The following is a 23,372-nucleotide window of genomic DNA, read 5'->3' as shown; positions in this document are numbered from 1 at the left end:
CTCTCCCCACACCCATTCCCCTCCCCCCCAGCCCTAGTTTAGCTGCTCAGCTGTGAGAGCTTTAACTGGTGCTCTTTTATCATGTAAAATGGACAGATGGATGAGACCTTTTCAAATAGAGATAAGAGCAAGGAAGTTAGCAAGAGAATTGTAATGAAGGGGTATTTCCTTCTGTAGATGAATAGACTCAAAATTACACAGAAACAACACTGATGAATTTATGATATTCAGCTTTCCTGTCAAATCCATATCTGTTGTTCTTATACTGCTACTGGTAATAGAACATAATGATTTATCTTGTATTTCATTATCCAAATAAAATAAAATTGTTTTTTTCATTGTACAAATAGTGGCCTAAGGGTATCGGCATATGTGAAATCAAAGTTTTTATTGTGTTGACACATGCTTTTTCATGAACACAATGCATATGATGAAATGATTACTTAGCTATTTTTAATTTCTTTGTAAAATAGGAAATTACGTGCAGTGAGGTAGAACATTGAAACAGGCAGAATCAAGATCTCTACAGATAGACTGCTCAAGTATGGTAGAAATCATCTTTCTGGTGGCCACAATGTCTATGTATTTTAAAAATATTTTTAGTTAGACATTCACCCTCTTTGACTTCCAGGAAAGAACATAGAAGATATTATTGAGCTTATTCACATGGCAACCTCGTCTAAAAAAGCAGACATCTCACTGATTAGTCCTGCTTCCTTCACAGCATTTTGAATAGCAGAGGAAGACTGCTGAGTTCTCCCTTCCATTAAAAAAAAAAAAATCTGCATTTCTATATGTGTATTACAGTTTAGATTTTACACTAATCTAGCCAATTACTTACTAAAAGTGAATACAAAAACATCTTTTTTCATTAGGCTTGTGTTATATAAGTTAATGCAAGAGAAATGTAAATAGCCTTTTTTTCCCCCACAATATCTTTTGTTGCACTTAAAAATTGAGCTGCAAAAAAAGTTCAACTATAGTTCTTAGGTAATGTTTTTAGTCTCTTAATTTATTTGGAAGTTGATTGTATATATATATAATCAAGCAAAACCTCAAATCTTCTCATGTAATCATTAAAGCCTTGTTTCAGAACTAGTATAAACTATGGAAGTAGTTCAAAATTTCTAGAGAATCTGTCCAATAAATAGTTCAAATAGTACCTGAATAACTTACTCCTCTGAAGTTTATTTTGAGGTAAGGGAAATTTACATTTTTTTATTTATTTACTTTGGTTATACATGTGCCCATTTTTCCTCATTCTTGATAACCTAAATTTCTCTTTGTACTTAAGAAAAAGGAACAACAATTAAATTGATTCAAGAGTCATCCACTGCACATACAGACACACCTGCACTTTGGTAATTATGCACCTCTATGAGCTATAGTACACCCCAAAAATAGTACACCAGAGGTGGGATTCACCTCACTGAACTCTACTATCCTACAGTAAAGAATCCCCATCTGAGTTGGCAGTTTAGCCTTCCATTTAATTTGGCCTATTTTAGCTATCTATTTTAAGATGAGATGAACTGAGCCAGTTACCTTGAAGAATGTATTAGAGGTACACAGGGAAGAAGACATTCAGCTGAGGCAATACAACCAAAAATTAGGTAGAGCAAAGTTAGGAGCAAGTGCATGAATTACCTTCACAGAGCTAGGATGTTTGTCACATAGGGATGCCTTAGGAAATACCTCATTTAGTTTTTCATAAAAACATCGATTAAACATGCCTCTCCCTGCTCCCTTAAAATTTGCATTGTAATACATACTTATGCAGGTTATGTAAATTTGATTAGGACAGCTGAGTTTTCAGTCTATATTTTCCACGTTCTTTTTTCAGATTTTTTTTTTAAATACATTTACTGGGGACAAGTTGCAATCAATGTTTGTTTGTCCAGGGTAACTCAAGAATACAGGAGTTGTTCTGGTATCCCAGAGAAGACTCTTCAAGGAGCTCTTTTGCCCTGAACTTTTCATCTCAGGAAGATGTTAAATATCTCTACTTATGTGCACTCAACCCTTCCTCTAGCTCCAACTTTTTAGTTTCTCTTTGATTCATTGCAAAAAAGCAAAAAATATTTAATATCATGTGCATATTGCTTGAAGATGTAACATAATCCTCTGTACTCAGCCCTATGTGTCACAGTTGACACCTAACACAACAGAAGAATGTATATGCTTATTATATGTTTATGAGAGATCTATCCATGATGATGGACTAGTTGAATAACAAATATATATAATCACTTCTGTCTGTCTCCTCTCCTTTTGTTAACTGTAGATGTATTTTTTACCATTTATGTTAACATCCTACTCAAGAAAACATGAATTTAGAAAAGTATTGATGATTGAATATTATTATTGACATTCAGGTAGCACTAATCTTTGGAAAAATCTCATTTGAGATGTGGGAGGATTAGTTTCACCTGACTTTAGCTGCTGAAAGGTGGATGACTTCTATACAAGTCATTTAGAGTGGGTTGCATAACCTTCCAAAGGTGCTTATCTTTCTCTACCAACTATACAGAAGTCTACAGTGACTTGCATAATCCAGACTCCTACCTTTTAGGTCATTAAAATTTACTTCAAATGAGTTTCACTAAAATTCTGCTCTTAATAGAGCAGAAATTGTTCCTGCTTATGTTTTTTCAAGTGTTAAACATGATTTTAATGCAACTACTGAATTAATTAAATTACATAATATTTAATTATTATATTTATTGTTATTATAAAATGTAAAGATATATTTGAAAGAGTTTCAGTAGTGCAGAAAATGTATATTTAAATAACACTGTGTCGTATGATAGGTAAATCTGATGCAAATAAAAAAGTATCATTATTGACTGTGTATTGTTATTTATTGGCTAATGTTCAGGGATGTCACAGATGATAGAAAAAAACAAAGAAATTTTAACTGTTTGCAAAGAGTTAGCCTTGGCTAACAGCCAAATTCCCACTCAGTTACTTCTTCCTCTCAGCATGTCAGTGGGAGAATATAGGATAGGAAAGGTAATGTGTTGACATAAAGACAGGGAAATTGCTTAACAATTGCCTTCACTGGCAAAACAGAATCAAAATGGGGAAAATAAATGTAATTTATTGCCAATTGCAGCATCTTTGTGTAAGGACAAACAAAGGGAAATATAAAAATAACACATTTCCTCTCTTCCCTTTCCACGCTCAACTTCCCTCCTCTCCCAACACCTTTCCCAACAGAAGCCATACCTGCAGTCTCCTGCTGACACCACCTTGACATCTGCATCCAATATGCTGATTTTTCACTCCTGGTTTTATTTGTTTTCCTGCTTTTATTCTTAGTCTAAGAATAGATAAAGAAGGTCTTCTGACAAATATGTCCCAATACTTCTATTTAAACATGTAAACAAATGTAAATAAAAATCTGAAAATAAGAGCAGTAAAAAATCACTTCATTTCTCCTATTTTTCAGTTTTGGTTCAGCACTGTGAATTTTATGTAGATTAATTCTAGTTCCTAATACTGTCCCTCATGTGCATGTGCAGCCTTAGGAGATTCTTGAGTGCTTACAAGGAAAGATATACCCTCCTAAGAATAACTAAAAAAGTAATAGAGATATACCTGCATTTGTATTCAAGCTTCAGTGGTGTATGGCAGGTTCACTAACAACCGACAGCTTTCTGGATACTATTCCCAAATGAAATGAGAGTGTATTTTTACATTCCATGCATGGAAAGCAGCATCCGACTGAAACTATTCTCTTACTTTGCTCCTTAATACTTGTGAGCTGCTGACTTTACTTTCCATTAGCCTTATGCCTTTTATTTATTTATTGGTCAGATGTTATTTGTTGTCAGAAATCTTTATTATTTCTGAGATGCTGATGCAGTAAAGTGAAGTTGAAATAAAGGATCCAAGTTTGTATTCCAAAGTTTAGGCTGATCTAGTAATATAATTTTTACTTCTAGAGCTTAAGCTTTTACTGTGTTTTTTATAGGCGTGTTGAGGCTACTTATTTCTGTCAAAAAGTGAGGTCTGTGGCTCAAAAGTCATACTGAATTTCCCAGCATGGATTTAAAGGAACAGATGGATAACCACAGTCAATGTTGTCTTAATTTTGGAAATGACAAATTTCAGGTATAGTTATCAATAGTATTTTCAAATTTAAAACCTCCAGTACATATATTTTTTCATTATTTATTTCCAGAAATATTTTAGTGATTTGAGTTATTTAATTGTGAATTCACAGAGTCTGAAGTAGTAGTTGGAGGTGCAAAACATGATGGACCTTCATAGGTGATTGAAATACACACCGAAAAAACCTCTCAGTTTAACACAACAGTTCATATAGAATTTATTATTGTTCTCAATACAACAGTCTGTGAGAATTATATATTCTTACATTTCTGGCTCATAAACTTTGAAATTTGTCATGTTCTTGTGTAGATTAATGTTAGTGTGTTATTTCTCAGATTGCAAACTGTTGATGTTATAAGCATTTTCTGCAGGCTGGAACACAATGTAAACACAGTAAAGTCTTTTAAGTTCTCAGCAGTGCCATTTAAAAGCATGAAATCTGAATTCCAAGTTTACATTACTTCAGTAACTACATCATGTTTAGGTCTGAAAGCTGTTTCAGTAATGACTTCTTAATGTGATTTCACAAAAGGTGTAATATGCCTGATTCTAATGTCACTTGTACCATATTTGCATTTTTTAAGAGAGTTTTTCTTTTATCACTCTTTTACATGTGTAAGCTTTATAATACCGTAATGTCACAATTGACAGAATTAGTTATTTATGGAAAATAAAGGGTTATTCTTCTTATAATTACACCATAACATATGAATGCATAGTTATTGAAATGGTTAATGCTTTATCAGAATAATACTGACACCAAATCAAGCATGCAAGGAAATGCAGCTACATTTGAAAGGAAATTGCAAAGAGGCTACAGAGCAGATATATATTATACAGACAGCCATTTACAGAAATATACTGTTTAAATATGCTATTCAGTTGTGAAAAAAATTGATTTAGCTGTTGAACTGATGGGATGTAGGCTTTTAGATTATAACTAAATTTCAATACATTGTTTCTAAACTAAAATTAGTGATATAAAATAAATAAAGACCTTTGATATCTTTATAAACGAACTTTTTTTTTTATTCCAATACTAAAAGGAAAGTATTTTGTACATGAAACATTTCTGGAATATTGGATTAGCTCAGTATTTAAGGTAATCCTCATCATTATGGCAGGGCCATGTGGCAAACGTGCCTTTGTTTTTACCTGCTCTGGACCTTCTGGCCATCCCCTCCAGGCCCCCTCTGACCCAGCAGCCACTGTGGGGCTTCCAGGCTGGGCTGAGGGGCCGGGTTCTCCCTGTCCCTGCCAGTGGGAGCTGGGTGTGGGGCTGCAGGAGCTGTGGCTGTTCCAGTTTTCCTGGGCTGGTTGGGACTGACAGCTACTGCGGGGCTTGCCCAGGTGAGCTCCCAGGGCTGCCCTGAGGGACAGGAGGCCACCCCCCCCTCCGTGAGGTTCCACCCATCCCTTCCCCCTCCACACCCATGGAATGGACTGATTAGAAGATGGAGTCTGATTGCCAGGTGGAGTCTGTTTGCCATTGTCTCCAGCGTGGAGTTCAAAAGCCTGGATGGCACAGCTGCGCTGCTGCTGGAGCCGAGCTCCTTGCCAAAGCTGCAGGAGGCACCCAGCAAGCCAGCAGAGGCAGGCAGAGCAGCAAGGAAGAGAAACAGTTCTTCCAACACAAAAGTGCAACAAGGACTTGCTCTCCCAAATCAGGGGTGCCAGGCAGATCTTGCTTGGAGACCAGGGAAGCAGCCCGGGGACGGTCAGGGCCCATCTTGGTGCCAGGAGACCTCGGCTGGGATCCTGGTGACCTGGCCATGGAGCATCTGGGGGTACCACAGCGAGGGAATTTAGGGCCGTGCCCAGGGACTGTGGGGGGCTGTTGGAGCTTTGCTGAGGGAGCTGCTGCCTCTCTGTTCCCCTGCTAGTTGGGCTTCTGTGGGAACAAGTTAAGCCAGCAGCAGCTGCATTCAGTTAGTTAGGATCAACCAGGAGTGTTTTGGCCTTGACTGGTTGTGGGAAGTAGCAGAGACTGTGGAAAGCTGCCTTAGGGAACTAGGGGGCAGAAGCATGACAGAAATAGTAACATTAACATGGTATAAAAGGTAGCAACTGTAACAAAGAAAGGTCTCAGTATCCCCGATGAGCTGAGTCCATGATTTAATACACCACAAGTGGCGCCCAAACAGGGACCTTAATAAAACGCTGGAGGGAGGACGTCTTACCCGTGGCATAGCTTGACTGGACGATGGGCTGAAAGGAAGCCCAGGTGCACTGCAATTACCTTCCTGCTGGACAGCAGATAAGCAGCCGAGGACGTGATGGGGAACTCTATCCCCAGAGAGAATAAGAATGTTATCGAAGTATTTAACATAATTTGTGTAAGCAACAGTGAGAGCTATCAGATATGAACTTAAAGCGGCTGTTAGCATGGGCTTGTGACAATGATCCTAACATAATTACATACACTGTTTGTGATGTGGAACGATGGGACAAAATCAGAGCCCGTCTGCAGGACAAAGCTATTAAAGACAACAAAGAGGCCGCAGAACTCCTAAGCCTTTGGCGGACCCTCTAGGAGGCCCTGAAAGTCTCTGTTGGGTCCAAGAAATCCTGCCCACTGCCAACAGAGACAGTGCTTCTTTGGGAAGCACTTTCCTTGGGAATCAAGCCCCTTGCCTCCCCAGGGATGACCCAAGTCTTGGGTTTTCTTGGGGAACCCCAGCACAGCCAGCACTGAAGATCAGCAAGATCTTCAAGTGCACAATGCTGTGCAAGTGGCCCTTCAGGACAGGCCCCGTTTGCAGCCTGAAGTGCCCGTGTCCCTGGGGGTGTGCTCACAGCGCAGGGGGCAAAAGAGAGGCAGGAGCGGGCCCGTGAGCTGCTGAGGGTTTGTGCCCTTTCAGTTGCACCAAGACACAGATAAGGGGGAGAAAGCCAGGGTTTATTAACATCAGGGGTAGGGGAGGGATGAAGTGGGGTGAGGAGAAGGGAATAGATAGAAGGGAGCCGTCCCTGGGGCTGCAGAGGCCAGGAGCTGCCTGGCCTTGCGGGCTGGCTCAGTTGGGCCCGGTATCAGCTGCAGGTGCAGCCGCGCTGAGAAGTGGTCCCTGGGCTGTTGCAGGGCTGTTGCAGGGACATTGGTCGTCTCATGGCACGGCTGTAAGTGTCAACGAGTGCAGTTCTGATGTTGGAGACAGAGGGGCAGTCGTCGTCACTCATGGCTGTAAGGCCTGGAAGAGAGAGGAAGGGAGCTGGGGTCAGAGCGTGGCTGTGCAGGGACCCCAGGAGCCCCTCCTGCCAGGGTCATCCAGGCAGCTCTCGGCACAGCCAGGAGGGAGCAGGGGCCAAGAGGATGAGCGGGAAAGTGCTGGGCACCAATGGGCACCCTGCCCCTGCCATGTGTGTGTGCTCTGGCCACGGTGTGCAGGGAGCAGAGCCCTGTGCAGGCAGGGCAGGGATTGCAGCTCCCTGCCCAGGGTCTGTGCTGGTCCCCGGCAGCCCCCAGGGAGGCCCCTCTGCCCTCACTCACCCTTGAGGATGGGCCACAGGTCTTGCTGCCACTCCCTCATGTGCCAGCCGGCGACCCCTGGGAACACAGAGGCTGTCAGGGCCCAGGGGCTCCGCATCAGGAGGCCCCGGGGCTGGGCTGGCAGAGGGCAGCAGCAGCCGCCAGGGCACTCGGGGCTCCCCAGCACATCCCTGGGCCCATCCTGCTGCCACTGGAGCAGCCGGGGCTGGGGCCAAGCTGCAGCGGGGCGGGGAGGCACCGCAGCCTTGGGGCTCACCCATGAACCTGACGGCCGCCTCTCGCAGGGGCTCCTGTGGGCTCTGCAGGTAGGGCAGGGCCTGCTGCAGGTGCTCGCCCCTTCGGCTCCTGTCCTTTTCCATCTGCAGAGAGTAGGGGGGTGTCTGTGGTTGCAGCAGTGGGCAGAGGCACAGGGCCAGCCGGCACACTGCGCACTGGGGGCTTCTCCAGCCTGGGGCTGGGCCTTTGCACTCATCCTTACCAGGCAGTCACAGAATCTGAAGGGCTGCTCTGTCTTCAGCAGCTGCTCCAGGTCCTTCCTCTTGAGGAAGCTTGTAGCCCAGAGCAGTGCTTCCCGAGCGGCCTGCAGAGCAGCAGAGAGCGGGACATGGCACCGCAGCCCAGGGCACAGCCCCTGTGTCCCTGCTCCAAGGCCAGCAGGAGGCCTGAGCCCTTGAGGCCCCAGGGCAGGAGGCAGCCCAGCCCCTGCCCCGGGGACACCAGAGCCCAGCAGTGCTCACCTCTGCCACGCGCTGGTTCTCGTCGTGCCAGCGGAAGAACAGTGGGACCAGGCTCTGGCGCACCTGCATCTCCCAGGGCTCTGTTCCCTCTTCCACCAGCACCTCCATCACCTCTCGGAAAAGGCGAATGGAGAGCAGCTGCACGTGGCTGTTGTCCTGGGGCCAAAGAAGACACAAAGACCTCAGCACTGCCTGCTCCAGGCCCTCCAGGCCCAGGCCTGAAACTACACCAAGTTTCCTGGCAGCACCCAGTGCCTCTGGCTGGGGGCACAGAGCCTTACATTGTCGAAGACTGGCCGGAGCGCCTCAGCCAGCCTCGGAGCAGTGGAGCTGAGTCCCTTCCTGTCTTCCTCATACTGGAGCACATTCAGGAACAGGGAGAGGGTCATCCTGACCAGCTCTCCGTCTCCATCACGCAGCAGCTCCAGGAGGTGCTCAGACAGGTTGCAGATGCTTTTGACCTGTGGGGAACAGAAGGCTGTGCTGGGAAGCCCTGAAGAGCTGCCCCACCAACCCCACTCTGGCAGTGCAAACCCACGCTGCTGCCCTGGGGCCCAGAGGCCAAAGGCCTGTCCCACAGGGCCTGGGCAGCTGGAGAGGGAGGCAGGAGATCTGTGAGCAGCTGCCACAGCTCCCGAAGCCCAGCCAAGGCCAAGCCACTGCCCTCTCCAGCCCCAGGCTGCCCGTGTGGCTTCATCCCCTGCCCCCTTCTCACCATGGAGGGATCCCTGCTGAGCACCATGAGCCCTCGCAGAGCCAGGCGCCGCCTCTCTGGGCACTGGCTCTGCAGGTGCCTTGCCAGGATCTGCAGGACACTGTCATCACCTGCGCTCACGTCCAAATAGTTGAGGACCTGGAAGGCAGAGAGCAGTGCCGGGGTGGCCGGGCGGCAGGAGCGCGGAGCCGGCCAGGGCTAGGCCCAGGCAGCAGCACAGGGCACAGGCACCATCCTGGGCAGCTGCGGCTGTGAGAGGGCAGAGAGGGGGAGGCAGCGGGGCCAGGCAGCGCTGGCCATCGGGCTCACCTCGACAAGGAAGGCCAGGGCAGGCAGCTCCCAGCGGGGCCCCTCCCTGCTGAGCAGTTCCAGCAGGTGCCTTGCCAGTGGGCCATAGGAGGGGACCAACACGTGGCGCATCTCCCTGTCAGGGCAAAAAGGGAACCCTCGGCCTTGAGTTTAGTGGGCAAAGCTCTGCCAGCACTGACTGGGCCGTCCCTTGGGGCCAAGGCCCTCTGTCCCACACCCCCGGGGGCTGTGTGGGCTGCCCCGTGCCCAGGGCAGAGGTGCCGGGGGCAGCGGGGACAAGGCTGCCTCACCTGGCCAGCAGCCCCACCGCGTAGTGGTGGGTGTCAGCAGAGAGGAGTGCATCCCAGCCACGCTTGCGCTCCACTGACACCAGCTCCTGGTCCCACTGCAGCCGGCAGAGCAGGGCCCGGATGGTCTGGACCACAAAGCTGTGTGCAGAGCAAAGGCCATGTCAGGCTGGGGGCCCTGGCCCCAGCCCCGAGGGCACGGCAGGGAGAGGGGACGGGCATGGAGCACCTGTTGGGGTGGGTGGGAAGGCCATGTTGCTCCTGGCATCCCCTCCAGAAGGTGCTGACCTCCTGTGGCATCTGCTCAGTGCTCATAGAAACTTGGCAGAGCAGAGACAGGAGGAGACGAGGGGCATAAACGAACAGTGCATCTTGGCACTGGGGCTCCTGGACCATCAGCCACAGGGCCAGGGTTGCCTGCAAGAAAGCCACGTGGAGACACCATCAGTGCCCAGAGGGAGGGAGAGGCCAGGGAGAGCCAGGGGGAGCAGCCAGCCTGCTGCCCCTGAACCTGCCCCTCAGCCCCATTTGCAGCCCAAGGCCTGAGGGAGATGCAAGGGTGGGGGAAGATGGAGAGTCGCTGGAGAGGTGACGTGGGGAGGAGCAAAGGCCACTTCCAGAAACTCACAGCCAGGGCAAAGACGTCCATGTGGTCCCCGTTGGAGGTGGACACGCTGTGCAGTGGCCAGTCCTCCATCACCCCGAGCAGCGTTGGCAGCACCTTGTACACTGTGGTGGCCGAGGAGGCGATGGTCCTCCACAGGATTGCAGCAGCTCTGTGGAGCCAGAGCTCTGGGTCAGGGGGGTCTGGGCCTTGGGAGCTGTGGGGGCCCAGGTGACAGAGCCACGGTGCCTTGAGGGGTAGGGAGAGCACATGGCAGCAGGATCAGGGACTGACATGCCAGGGCTGGGAAGTGTAGGGGCCAGAGGGTGCTGAAATTGTCCACCTGTCTGTCAGACCAGGAGGGACAGGCTGGACAGGGTGCTGGGTTGTAAAGGCTGGTGAGCCCTGAGGCAGCAAAGCAGTTGGGCTCTGTACCTGTCACATGCTGGGGCACAGTGCAGGAGAGTCATCACCACATGCCCAGGGTGTGCATGGGCCAGCCTGCGGATGGCAATGGGCAGCCTGACCTCTGGAGATTCCCGGCACGTGAGCCACTGGTGGATGGTTCTGACAATGGCTGGCACCTGGAGGGGAGTGGGAGACACTTGGAGAGCTGCCAGAGCCAGCAACTTGCCCAGCTTGCCGCAGGAAGGGCTTCCCTTCCCACCACACTGTGCTGGCCTCAAAGGTTCTGGGGGCCCAGCAGAGCTGGCTTGAGGGTCCACAAGACCGCTGGGAGGCTCAAGCCCTGGCCACAGGCTGCTTACTTCATTCACATTGGAGACAGTTTTCTCCTCCAAAATGTCCAGACTGGGAGCATCAGTGACACTGTCCATGGGCATGCAGTCGGTGTCTGCGATGCTCTCAGTTGTGGCATCAGCCTTGGCCCCGACATCCGTTGGTGCCATGTCAGAGCTTGTCTCGGCGTCGGTCAGTGCCATGTCAAAAGTGGCTGTGCCATCCGTCAGTGCCGTGTCAGAGGTGGCTGTGGCCTCGAGAGGTGCAGTGTCAGTGGCTTCTGTGCCCTCGAGTGGTGCCATGTCCGAGTTTGCTGTGCCATTAACCAGTGTCTGGTCAGAGGTGTCTGTGCCATCAACCGGTGCTGTGTCACAGGTGGCTGCGCAATCAATGGCTGCCATGTCAGTGGTGTCTGTGCCATCAGTCACTGCCATGTCTGAGGTTGCTGTGCCATCAGTCAGTGCCATGTCACCGCTGGCTGCACAGTCACTCCGTGCAGTGCTGACATCCGGCTCCACCTCGAGCTCGGCTGCGCTGGTGTCAGGCTGTGCCGTGAGCTCGGGCGGTGTGGTCGTGGCTGTTCTGCGCTGAACACCCACGAATTTCAGCAACCTCTGCAAGAGAAGAAAGGGCAGGGAAGAGAGGGAAGTGGCATGGAGTGCTCTGACAGAGGTGCCAGGCAGAGCAGGGACAGCAGGCCCAGCCCAGGGGGGGATGGCTGCAGGTACCTGAACTGCCCTGTGCAAGCGGCCACGGGCGCGGTCCTGCTCTTCTGGGTGGTCCCGGCCTGGATCTGGCAAAGAGTGAGCGCAGTCAGAGCTGAGGGGCCGCGGGAGAGGCCAGAGAACACAGCCCAGCCCTGTGCTCCACAGGCAGGGCCAGCCCTGGGATGCCCAGGGGATGGAGCACAGATGCCGGGGGGATCAGCCTTGGCCCCCCTTTTCCCCTCCCTTTCCCTGGCCATGTCCAGAGGGGATGGCAAGGGGCCCAGCTGGCTGCAGCCACCATCCCTGTGGCCCAGCTCCAGCACTCACCCTGCTGCAGTGGCTGGAAGTGCTGCACCTCCTCCTCTGGATCCTGTGCTGGGCCAGCTCCAGGGCCTCTCCTGTTCTTCCTCTTCCTCCGGAGCAGCCGGCACAGGCCGAAGCATCCCCCCGCCATGGCACAGTCTGGTCTTGAGGGCACCTGCGGGGGAGAAACCTGGAAAAAACCCCTGGCGGCCAAGTGTGACACAATGGCCTGCGGGGCTCCTGCCACAGGGACTGGGGATGTTTTGGAAAAGCCCCTGGTGGCAAAGTCTCAACAAATGGCCTCGAGGGCCACTGCCACAGGGGCTGCTGATGACTTGGAACAGCCCCTGGTGGCAAAGTCTCACAAAATGGCCTCAAGGGCCTCTGCCACAGCCACTGGTGACTCCTCGGAAAAGCTCCGGGACACCAAGGCCCGTGGCCTGGCCTCGAGGGCCACTCCCACAGGGAGTGGGGTCACCTCAGAAACGCTCCGGGTCCCCAACTCCTGTGCTGTAGCCTCGAGGGAAGTTGATCAAAAAAGAACTCTCAGAAACGCTCCTGGTCGACGAGAAAGGAGTTGGCTGTAAGGAGGTTCCTCACAGCACCGCTCTGTCCCGTCCTGCCCAGTCGCCCGCTCCGAGCACGGTGGCGTGGCCGCGTTGCCGCCAACACCTTTATCACCACGGGTCACAAAGGACACTGTCCCATCCCCTGGGCGACGGCCACCGTGTCACAAAGGGCCCTGTGACACACTGCCATGGGCCCTGGGGCCTCCCCCAGCCCGGCCAACCTGCCCCAGCTTGGAAGGAATCCATTCCCGAAAGAGGCTGCAGCCACTGGGGGTAAGGCTTGGCATCTGTACCAAGCCGGCCTGCTGCCCCTGAACCTGCCCCTCAGCCCCATTTGCAGCCCAAGGCCTGAGGGAGATGCAGCGGTGGGGGAGGATGGAGAGTCGCTGCAGAAACTCACAGCCAGGGCAAAGACATCCATGTGGTCTCCGTCGGAGATGGACACGCTGTGCAATGGCCAGTCCTCCATCACCCTGAGCAGCGTTGGCAGCACCTTGTACGCTGTGGTGGCCGAGGAGGGCCATGTGGCAAACATGTGCCTTTGTTTTTACCTGCTCTGGACTCCCTGGCCATCCCCTCCAGGCCCCCTCTGACCCAGCAGCCACTGTGGGGCTTCCAGGCCGGGCTGAGGGGCCGGGTTCTCCCTGTCCCTGCCAGTGGGAGCTGGGTGTGGGGCTGCAGGAGCTGTGACTGGAAGAGGAAAACAATCCGTTTGAAATACAAAAGTTTAAAGACCTTATTATGTCACCCTTCCAGGTGGGAACATAATTTGCACATGAAAGTAGGGACATATCTGGAACTAAGTTAATTTAAGTGTGATAAAATTCTCTCAAGTGAACAAATAGGAAAAAAAAAGCAATGAGAAACCTCTAAAACTTTTTGCCAGTTGTAGTACAGAAAGAATTTTTTTATTTTTTTTTATTTTAAATAGAGTGATGGATTACATCTATATTTTACATGAAAGTCATCTTGAGGCCCTAAGATTATCTCCCTGAACAGATTCATCTTGCATTCTCATAGCCTAGCTTTCAAACACACTACCCTGAGTATTTTAAAGTTCTCTTGGGCAAACATGCTTCACAGGTTAGCATACCACTGAACATACCAGATGGACTATCCCCAGGCTACCTCTGAGTAGTGTGGCGATGAGAAGCAGTCGTTGAGATAGGATGTGATCACAAGGCAGGTGGAAATACTTGAAATGCTTACTGCTGTTGGTTTGAAAAATACTATTCAACTGAGCACAATTGTGCACCTGCTCCTCAAGTTACCATAACAGGACATAAACTAATTATATTTGGCACTCCTTGACTTTGAATTTAACTGAAATGGAGCTAGGAGATTTTTTGTTACTTTAGAAAAGATGGAATTTGGGTTTAAATTTGTACACAATTTGTCTAGTTATAACAGCATGTCATAGAGATGCAGTACATTGTTGCATAACAGCTAGCTGATATATAATTTAGAACTGAAATGCAAAGCTCACACAACCTGAAGTGTCATCAGCTGATGCCTGACCAGCCTAATCTCTTTGTTTTCCAAAGAATTTACACTGATTTCAGAAATCACTTTTAGACATATTGTGTTGGTGTTGTTTATGCCCTTTGTGAGTTCATGGTATTCCCTGACTCATTGCTATCATTGCTGCAATTTTGGTTGACAGCAGTGATGTGTGTTTCTTGTGGAGCACACAGCCAGTCCAGGAAGCTGCACCATAGGTCAAATCCCCAGTGCTCTTACTCTGCTTTTATTTTGAAATTAATCCAAGAAAAAATTGGTCTCAGTCAAGATTTACTAAAATATTGATCGCTACTTTGTAGTTTGTGGTAGTCAGTATACTCCAGCAGTTTCTTACATTATGATATTTTAACAAGAGCACTGGAAAAGTAACAAAATTTTAAAAAATAACTATAGATAGATTCATTTCACCTCTTACTTTAAAAAAATATTTCTGGAATAATCACCTATCTTTGTTATAAAACTGCTATTAAAAATCTCTCATGAATAGACAGCATAGTCCAGCTTCATTAATGAAAACAGAAACTATCTTCTATACTCTTTGTCTCTGTGGAATATATTATATATATGAACACTCTGTACTTTAGATTTTGTTTGCTTGTTTGTTTTGTTCACTACTGGTTTTGGCTGGAATAGAGTTAGTCTTCTTCGTAGTAGCTTCTATGGCGCTGGTTTGGATACGTGACTATGATGATAATGCAGCTACTGGTGAACCATGCTTACACAGTGTCAAGGACTTATGTGCTGCTCCACCAGTAACTACTCTGGGGATGCACAAAAAAGCTGAGAAGGGACAGAGATAGGACAGCTGACCCCAGCTAACCAAGTGGATACTCCATACCATATGTATGATTGTAGCACTAAACCTGCATTAGATGGGAAAACTGTTGTTTAAACATGTCTTAAAATGACTCTTTGTGGTCTCTTTGCAAACACATGTTTCTTCTTCCCAACACCCCCCACGACAAGTGTTATCTCAGGAATGTCCTGGGAAGGTGTCCTGAGGTGTTCCCATTGGACCTTGTTAACCCCTTCCTGTGACTGGGTGTTCCTGTAAGCCCCTTGAGACTTCTAATTGGTTAACCTGTGATTCTCCCTAACCCTATAAATGTAACACCCCCGACAATAAACGCTCTCTTGCCTCCTCTCCACGCCCGGTGTGCTGTCTCTGTGCCTACCATGGGGCCACGTGCGTGGGAGGAGGGGGGGGCACCTCTCCCCTCCAGGCTCAGGACCTGAAACCCCTGAAGAAACCCCTGGAGTTCCCTTTTCCCATCCTTCAAGACGTCGGAATGGTTCTTCAGATGGAGGTGGAACTAGAACTGGGCCTCCCCACATCGTGGGTGGGAAAGGGATCCAGATATGATGTCCTGCTCAGCAATAAAAACTGAGGAAAAAAATGGGTACCTTTGAAGTTAGAGCATTTGTCTATACAGATAACCACTACGTGCAAAGGAGTCCTGCTTTCCTGGAGATGGATGAATACCTGCTGCTGAGAAGTAGTGAATTAATTCCTTATTTTGCTTTCTTGCATGTTCACCTTTTGCCTTACCTATTAAACTCTCTTTGTCTCAACCCACGAGTTTTCCTGCTTTTACCCTTCCAGTTCTCTCTCCCATCCTGCTGTAGGGCAGTGACTGGGCAACTGTGAGGGGCTTAACTGTCTACTGGGGTTAAACCACGACAACTAGATAAGGGTTTTGCTCCATTTCATAAAGGTAGTTGAGCACTGGCAGGGTCTAATGTGGTCAAGGACAAAATTTTAGATTCTCTATAGTAATAAAATGGAGATATTGATTATTGCCATAAGGATATACACTCACTTTAGCTGAAATGTCATTGCCCTCTACACGGTGCCTGCCTTTAAGCAACTTGTCAGACTGCATGACATGAAAATGTTATTTATATATTCAAATAGAAACAGAGACTTGCTTTAGTCTATAATATGCTCAAAGGGTTCTGACAAAAAAAAGAATTTTGAAAAATGTGTACTTACCAAAAGGAAACCACTCAGATTATTCCAGCTTTTGCTATAGATACAATAACCTCATGGAGGAGTTTACATAGCCATCTCTTGGCACCACAAATTTGCCAGAGGCAATTTTGGGTTCAGAAATTATTACAGTTAATGTCTGAAAAGGGAGCTAAGACAATTGCCAAGTAACAAATGCTTGCCTGGAGATGTGTGAATGTAATCTCTAAAAGTAGTATAAAGGAGCAAATAAGTGGAGATTAGGAACTGAAAATAACATGAGGAAGGAACAGGAACAGAAGATGAAAGAGCCAACTGAAATAATTCAAAGTAATATTTCATTGCAAAGCCCATAACAAAACACTGATGATACAAAGCTGTCATGGTAAATCAAAGCTGATGTATGCATTAAGTGTGTTTGAGAGAGAGATGGTAAATGAGGTATGTGTGACAGTAAATTGGGATTCTGGCCTGTAGGAAGAGGTGGCAACATTCTGAATCCTCTGCAGAGTGACTGTGCCAGAGGAGGAGAACTTACCTCACATGAGGAGCCTCATATGTTCTGTTATTATTCATAACTTGTTGATTTTTTGCTGTTTATTTTTGCTCACAAAATTGGTGCTCTTCTATGACAGCGTTACAGCATTGGTGGATAAGAGAAGGAGGGTCTGACATCATCAACCTGGACTTGCGCAAAACATTAGACACTGTCCCACACAACATGTTTGTCTCTAAAACTGTGACACACGGATTTGACAGGTGGACCGCTTCATGGAAAAGGAGTCATCTGGATGGAGACATTCAAAGAATTGTCAACAGCTTGATGTGTGGGTAGAGACCAGTGACAAGGGGTGTTCCTCAGGGATTGACACGGGGACAAGTATTATTTAACATCTTTGTCAAGGATTGGACAGGACTATAAACTTGAGCAAAGGGATGCCATCCACATGGACCTTGACAAGCTTGAGGGTTGGGACCATGGGAACCTCATGAGCTTCAAAAAGGCCAGGTGCAAGGTCCAGCACCTGAATCAGGGCAATCTCAAACACGGTTACAGGCTGCGTGATGAGTGGACTGAAAGCAGCCCTGCAGAGGACTTGGGGGTATTGGTGGGTGAGGATCACAACATGTCTCATCAATGTGTGCTCACAGCCTGGAAAGCCCACTGTATCCTGGTCTACACCAAAAGTGTGGTTGACAGGTCAAGGGTGGTGATTCTTCCCCCCTACTCTGTTCTTGTGAGACCCTACATGGAGTATTGTGTCCTACTGTGGGGTCCCCAACACCAGAAACACATGGACCTACTCTATCAGGTCCAGAGAAGGACCGTGAAGATAGAGCACCTCTGCTCTGAAGGCAGGTTGAGAGAGTTGGGGCTGCTCAGCCTAGAGAAGACCTTCTAGCAACCTTCCATTACCCAAATGGGGTCGACAAAAAAGATGAGGAGGAAATCGGGCAGATGGAGCTTGTCAGCCCTGTAAGGCCATCCATCTAAGAGAAGGTCACTCTAAACAAACCTACGTCCTGAGGACCTCACTGCCACTGTCCGAGCTTGCTCAGTCCTGGCAGATGAACCTTAGGATTAAAGGGTGGGCTCAGTTCAGCGCACACTGTGTCTCACATAAAAAATCCACTGCGCAGGCTTGAAGGGTAATGACCTTTCCCAAATCTTCGTTCGCGAAGACTGGCCATACAATAAGTAACAGGATGAAGGGTAACAGTTTAAAATTGAAAGATTTAGATTAGATGTTAGATATTAGGAATTGATTTTTTACTGTGAGAGGTCAGACACTGGAACAAGTTGCCAAGAGAAGTTGTGGATGTCCTATTCCTGGAAGTGTTCAAGGCCAGCTTGGATGGGGCCCTGATAAACCTGATCTAGGGGAAGGCATGCCTGCCTATGTCAGGCAGTTTGGAACTAGATTATAGTTAAGGTCCATTTCGACCCAAACCATTCTATGGCTGTATGATTCTACTTTGTTTTTACTGATTAGTTATTAATGATTAATTAATATTTTAATTAATCTGGGGATAATCTATCTTTCTAGTATAATCACACTCACATTACCTGATGAACCGTCACAGCCTCAAAGTGATAGTGTATGGAAAAAGGAGTTGAAGGGATTGATAGCCAGCATCACAGCTATCATGTAACAAACATGGAAGCTAAGCTATCAGACAAACTGACACCTGTAAATATGAACAGAGTCACTATAAGCAAAAGGGTTTTTTTAAGTAAAAGGAGCATAAGGACACAGGTCTACTGTGTAATCTAAGCAGAAATGTCTCTTTCAAGAGAAGCTTGAGTTTCTAAAAACTCAAAGGTAATAGAGTAAAAACTTTTTCCACTTTCTCTCCATGGTTCAAAAGCTGGAATTTGTTTTTCTTGAAGGAAGACTTCACTGTTTAGCAATGAGTTGTGAGTGTCAGCAAAATATTACAAGATTTATCTTCTTTTTTTGGAGGTTATCTTCATCACCTTCTCCATATATTAAGTGACAAGACAGAAACAGCAATAAAGATATCTTTCAGAAAAATAAAGAAATTTGCATCATGAATTCTGGTTCAGTTTTAGTAGCTTTCTTGGCATGGACAGGAAGGAAAACAGTAAGTTATGAAACAAGTCTGTTATGAATCAAGGACAGCTGCTATGCAACTGATTATCCTAGTTGCTAAAACCTTCTGTAGGTGTAGAATGGCAAAGCTCATCACTGACGTAGTAAGGAAGAACCAGTATTAAAGAAAAAGCAACACAGACTAACCTGAGAATCTTTAAAAGGCTTGCAAAAATCTGCCTACAGCTCAAGTGTCTGGTGCAAAGCCTTGTAGAAACCTTTTACTGGTCCTTTGCATTAGTGTTCCAGGCTATGAAAATGGCCATTTTCATCCAAGATGAGAATGATGGGGGGTTTTGTTTGGGTCTATTTTCTTTTCTTTTTGAATCTGCACTGTACAATTTGCTATATATACAAGAAAGACCAAGTGGATGGAGACAGTAGCATCTTAGATCACCACAATTCCATTTTCTGAGTGTTTAAGATACTACTATTACCAGGTATAATCTTCCTCCCCTTGTGATAAACGCGGCCTAAATTTCAGCTGTTGTGGCTTTGTGATTTCATTTACGTATTTAAAATTTCATCAGTAATGATAAATTCCGTCATTTTCAGCATTTCTGCAAAGTCAAATCGTTGCCATAATTAGATGGTCATTTCCTATTGATGGTCATGTTTATTAGATAATTTTAATATTTAAAAAAACCAATATGGCACACTTATAAACATTCAAAATTCTAATAATATTCAATTTATTTCATTTAGATAGCTGAATTTGTAAACCAAACTTGTAATTTCATTACGAAATGCAATCAGCCTGAAAACTCGTTTTTCATGAAATTACATCAAATGTCATTATTTATTTTAATACTCTATATTTCTTTACAAAATAAACCACACATAATAATTTCCATAGTTTTGCCTAGAAACTGGTACAAGCCTATCTAAATGTCACTGGAAGTTTTTATTGGTAGTACATTTTTAGTAACATGTATGCCCAGATGTGTGCTGGAGGAATGTGGCTTCTATTCTGAGACACTTGACAAGATTATATACGTGCTTTGGATCATATAGTAAGCTGAGGGTCTACTTATATAGTGAAAGACACAAGTTCTTAATTTACTGAACAGTTCTTCAGCTTTTTTCTTGTTTCCTGAATCTGCTTCGTGGGACAGAGCTGAAAGTGAGTTCTCAGGGCGCACTGCAAAGGAGATAAATTGCCGGTGTCACAAAAAGGGAATTGTCAACAGATCTACCATCAGAGGAATCTCTGCAAGTGTTGTTCTCCATACCTATGTTCAATAGTTTTAAGCAATTTGAGGCTTTCTAGCTTTAATTACATTTACATTTGTCAGGAGTTCGTACAACCCTTAATCAAAAGACGAATGTACTTAAGCAGTGTGGGATCCACCTTTACAAAAAATGGTTATCTGCAATTAAATGCACAGATCTGTGCTGGATACTCTAGACACTGTTTGTCCCCCTTTTTTAAGCAAGTAAATGCCCACGAAGCTTAAGTATATTTTCTATGAAAATTCATAATTATTTTAGTTTTAAATGCCTAGTACTAAGCAAAACTACCTAAAAAGCACAATAACAAAAAATTCACAATGAGGATCATTTATTTTGAAATTATTTCTGTATCACCATAATTTTCTGCAGATTTTCTGATGCTGATAAACTTACTTTTCCATTTGTCTATGGTATTTTTCTCTCACATGAGTAATGCAAGTGAGAAAGTGATGAGCCATCTATTTTGGCTCTTTACCAAGACTTGAGAATTTGTGCTGTATGTCTGACAGCTTTTAATAGAGGCTGGATTTAATCCAATTTTATAGACTAAGAAGAAAAATGGAAAATGTTTTTTTTTGCTTGAGTTAGCAGTCACAAAAGCACAGTGTGAGCATTTTGGTTAACATTATTGGCCAGTGACTTCTTAATTTTACTCATACATCTAGAAGTAGTGGCAGTTCCAGTTTTGCCATTTGGCCCAGACTGTATTCTGGAGAGAAAAAGAAAAAGCTTATGAAACGCAGAGATGTTGAGCTATCTCAGAGGTATTGAGCTCATGGTCTCTTTTATGAATTTGTTAATAGGAAGACTAATTGAAAGAGTGATTCTGTATCAAGTTAAATAAATTTCAGTTTATATAGCTCCATCCATAATATTTTTTTTGCCAACTCCCAAATATTTTAATCTAAAAATTAACTGTATTGGTTCATTTTTCTTGTGACAGGTTGTTTGTAAGGAAGAAATCTGATGCAACCTCCAGAGAGCAGAAGTATTCCTGTACGATACAACAAACTAACAGAACGATAATATTGTTTTAAGCTTCTGTACAACTTTTAAACATTACTCTGTATTGAGGCAATTGAGAGGCAAGGAGTACAATAAGGACAGATGTATGGAAAAGGCTCAGAAATAAATTTTCATTACTGATACAAATATAGGTTACATATTTATTCAAAACCATAAAAACTGTACCTCTGTCTTTGACTCTTTGCGTCAAATAGAAGATGATTGTTTCAAAGTCAAACACCAGTTCATCTTCTCCCCATCCCTTCTGGTATCTCTCTAAGTTGTCTCAACGGAATACCAACAAATTCAGTCTTTTCAGTTTTCCAACTCAATTAGAAAGTAAGGACCAGACATGTTAATGGGAGTTAGCTATCACAATAACAATATGTCACAATATATTTTATAGTATGGCCTAAAAGCTATATGTATATGTAAAAAGGTGATTGTGGCAAAGTATGGTCACTGGATAAATTCCTTAACTGAAAATACCATTCAAAAACAAAGTCATGGACATTCTCTGTTACTTAGTAAGAAATTGTCCTTTCCATATGACATTCTTATCTCCAAACTGGAGAGGTATGGATTTGAAGGTTGGACTATTTGGTGGATAAGGAATTGGCTGGATGGAGTTGTGGACAAATCTCTATGTCCATGTGTTCAGTGATAAGTGGTGTCCCTCAGGGCTGTCTTGGGACCAGTGCTCTTTTGTATCTTTATCAATGACATAGATGTCAATATCGAGTGCACCTCAGCAAGTCTGCAGATGACACCAAGCTGAGTTGTGTGATTGACACACCTTAAGGACAGGATGCCATCCAGTGGGACCTGGGCAAGTTCATGAAGTGAGCCCATGGAGATCTCATGAGGTTCAACAAGTCTGAGTGCAAGGTGCTGCACCTGGGTCGGGGCAATCTCAAACAAAAGTACAGTCTGCGACAAGAACTCATTGCGACCAGCCCTGCAGGGAAGGACTTGGGCGTTCTATTGGATAAAAGCTGGACATAAGCCAACAGTGTGTGCACTTACAGCCCAGAAAGCTAACAGCATCCTGGACTGCATCAAAAGAGGTGTGAGCAGCAGGTTGAGGGAGGTGATTTTGCCCCTCTACTCTGCACTCATAAGACCCCACCTGTAGTACTGTGCCCAGCTCTGGGGTTCTCAGCACAAGAAAGATATAGACTTGCTAGAGTGGTTCCAGATGTGAGTGGCACAAAGATGTTCCGAGGACTGGAGTACCTCTCCTATGAAGACAGGCCGAGAGAGTTGGAGTTGTTCAGCCTGGAGAAGAGAAGACTGTGGGGAGACTTTACAGCAGCCTTCCAGTAGCTGAAGGCAGCCTATGGGAAAGACAGAGAGGGACTTTTTATAAGGCCAGGCAATGATAGGACAAGGGGGAACGACTTTAAACTGAAAGGGTTCCTAATATCTCCAAACAAGATATTAGGAATAAATTCTTTAATGTGAGAATGGTGAGACACTGGAATAGATCACCCAGAGAAGCTGTGGATGTCCCATCCCTGGAAGTGTTCATGCCCAGGTTGGATGAAGCTTTGAGCAACCTGGTCTAGTGGAAGGTGTCCCTGCCCATAACAGGGGCTTGGGACTAGATGATCATTAAGGACCCTTCCAACCCAAGCTATTCTATAATTCTACAATTTTATGATTATTCTGTTCTTCCTCATTATACTCTTCACTTTCCATTTTCCTTACTATTTGGTCTTGTTAAGTTATACCAGAGGATGCATTAAAAAGAAATTCAAATTATATCTGCACAGCGGTGACAATTTGTGACTGAAGAGTGATATGGCATGAAGGACAAGAAATACCAGCTACAGAAGTAAGACAAGCAGGCAACTGGAATGCCAGAGACAGAAGGCCTTTCTGTAAAGGAAGAAAATTTCCCTCGGTGGTGGGACAAGTAACACCCCAAACATTCTCTTGTAGCTGTCTGTCAGAGACTGAAACGGTTAATGATTTATGTGTTCTAGGATTGCCAGGGGACTTTTGCAGGCCAGGAAGAGGCCGCTGGGCCCATCCCCCCCTCCAGTGCTGCTGAAGGTGTCAAGTCCTGAAAAGGCGGGAAGAGCCATGTTTACCACGCCCTTCACATGGACTCTGCAGTGGGCTGTTGGAGATGTTGGAGGTTCATGGCATGGTCCATCAAAGCCTATCCCCCTGCCAATCCTGAAAGGGAAAAACGCTTTTACCATGCCCCTTGCAGGAACTCTGCGCAGGCCCAGGAGATGCTGGGGGCTTGTGGCATGGCCTGTGACACTATCCATGGATATAATAACTCATAACTTCTTTGAGTGTGTGGGCTTCCCTCCCCCACCCCCAGTAGATCAAGACCACCACTTCAACTGACAGACATGGAAGCTGCAACTACCAGGTTTCATCACTGGACCCCATGGGCGGCGACTGTATACATATTTCTACTCTCATCTTTTCTTTCCCTTA

General features: G+C 46.1%; 1 protein-coding gene and 1 long non-coding RNA gene across 5 annotated transcripts in view; both read right to left on the bottom strand.

Moving 5' to 3' along the window:
- Positions 1–6,994: 6,994 nt before the first annotated feature.
- Positions 6,995–12,527, bottom strand: LOC135409863 (maestro heat-like repeat-containing protein family member 6). 2 transcript variants are annotated; one of them, XM_064645982.1, is made up of 16 exons: positions 12,028–12,527; positions 11,722–11,786; positions 11,336–11,607; positions 11,023–11,236; positions 10,691–10,839; positions 10,280–10,427; positions 9,881–10,068; positions 9,655–9,792; positions 9,365–9,479; positions 9,056–9,193; positions 8,622–8,801; positions 8,341–8,496; positions 8,082–8,183; positions 7,860–7,962; positions 7,604–7,660; positions 6,995–7,304 (listed from the first exon to the last, which is right to left on the bottom strand). In XM_064645982.1, the coding sequence occupies exons 1-16, from the start codon at positions 12,152–12,154 to the stop codon at positions 7,147–7,149; spliced, it is 2,310 nt and encodes a 769-aa protein (XP_064502052.1). In that variant the 5' UTR covers positions 12,155–12,527; the 3' UTR covers positions 6,995–7,146. The 2 variants fall into 2 exon arrangements, with proteins under 2 accessions (XP_064502052.1, XP_064502051.1); XM_064645981.1 differs by having other exon boundaries at positions 11,023–11,607; positions 12,028–12,526.
- Positions 12,528–19,391: 6,864 nt separating this feature from the next.
- LOC135409864 (uncharacterized) overlaps positions 19,392–23,372 on the bottom strand; it is a 92,670-nt gene continuing 88,689 nt past the window's right edge. For all 3 annotated transcript variants that reach the window (XR_010428393.1, XR_010428392.1, XR_010428394.1), the window contains one exon: positions 19,392–22,252. This is a non-coding gene — a long non-coding RNA (uncharacterized LOC135409864). The remainder of the gene's footprint in view (positions 22,253–23,372) is intronic.

The sequence above is a fragment of the Pseudopipra pipra genome, chromosome 2 (assembly GCF_036250125.1).
Source record: "Pseudopipra pipra isolate bDixPip1 chromosome 2, bDixPip1.hap1, whole genome shotgun sequence".
Lineage (NCBI taxonomy): Eukaryota > Metazoa > Chordata > Aves > Passeriformes > Pipridae > Pseudopipra > Pseudopipra pipra.
The sequence above is the reverse complement of the archived record's forward strand: the minus strand, read 5'-3'. Positions and strand labels throughout refer to the sequence as shown.

Coding starts and splice junctions, on each gene's coding strand:
- LOC135409863 (XM_064645981.1), bottom strand. CDS start 12,154: ATGGCGGGGGGATGCTTCGGCCTGTGCCGGCTGCTCCGGAGGAAGAGG. Junction 10,428..10,690: donor TGTGCCCCAGCATGTGACAG/GTACAGAGCCCA, acceptor CTGGCTCCACAG/AGCTGCTGCAATCCTGTGGA. Junction 7,661..7,859: donor GGCGGCCGTCAGGTTCATGG/GTGAGCCCCAAG, acceptor CTGTGTTCCCAG/GGGTCGCCGGCTGGCACATG.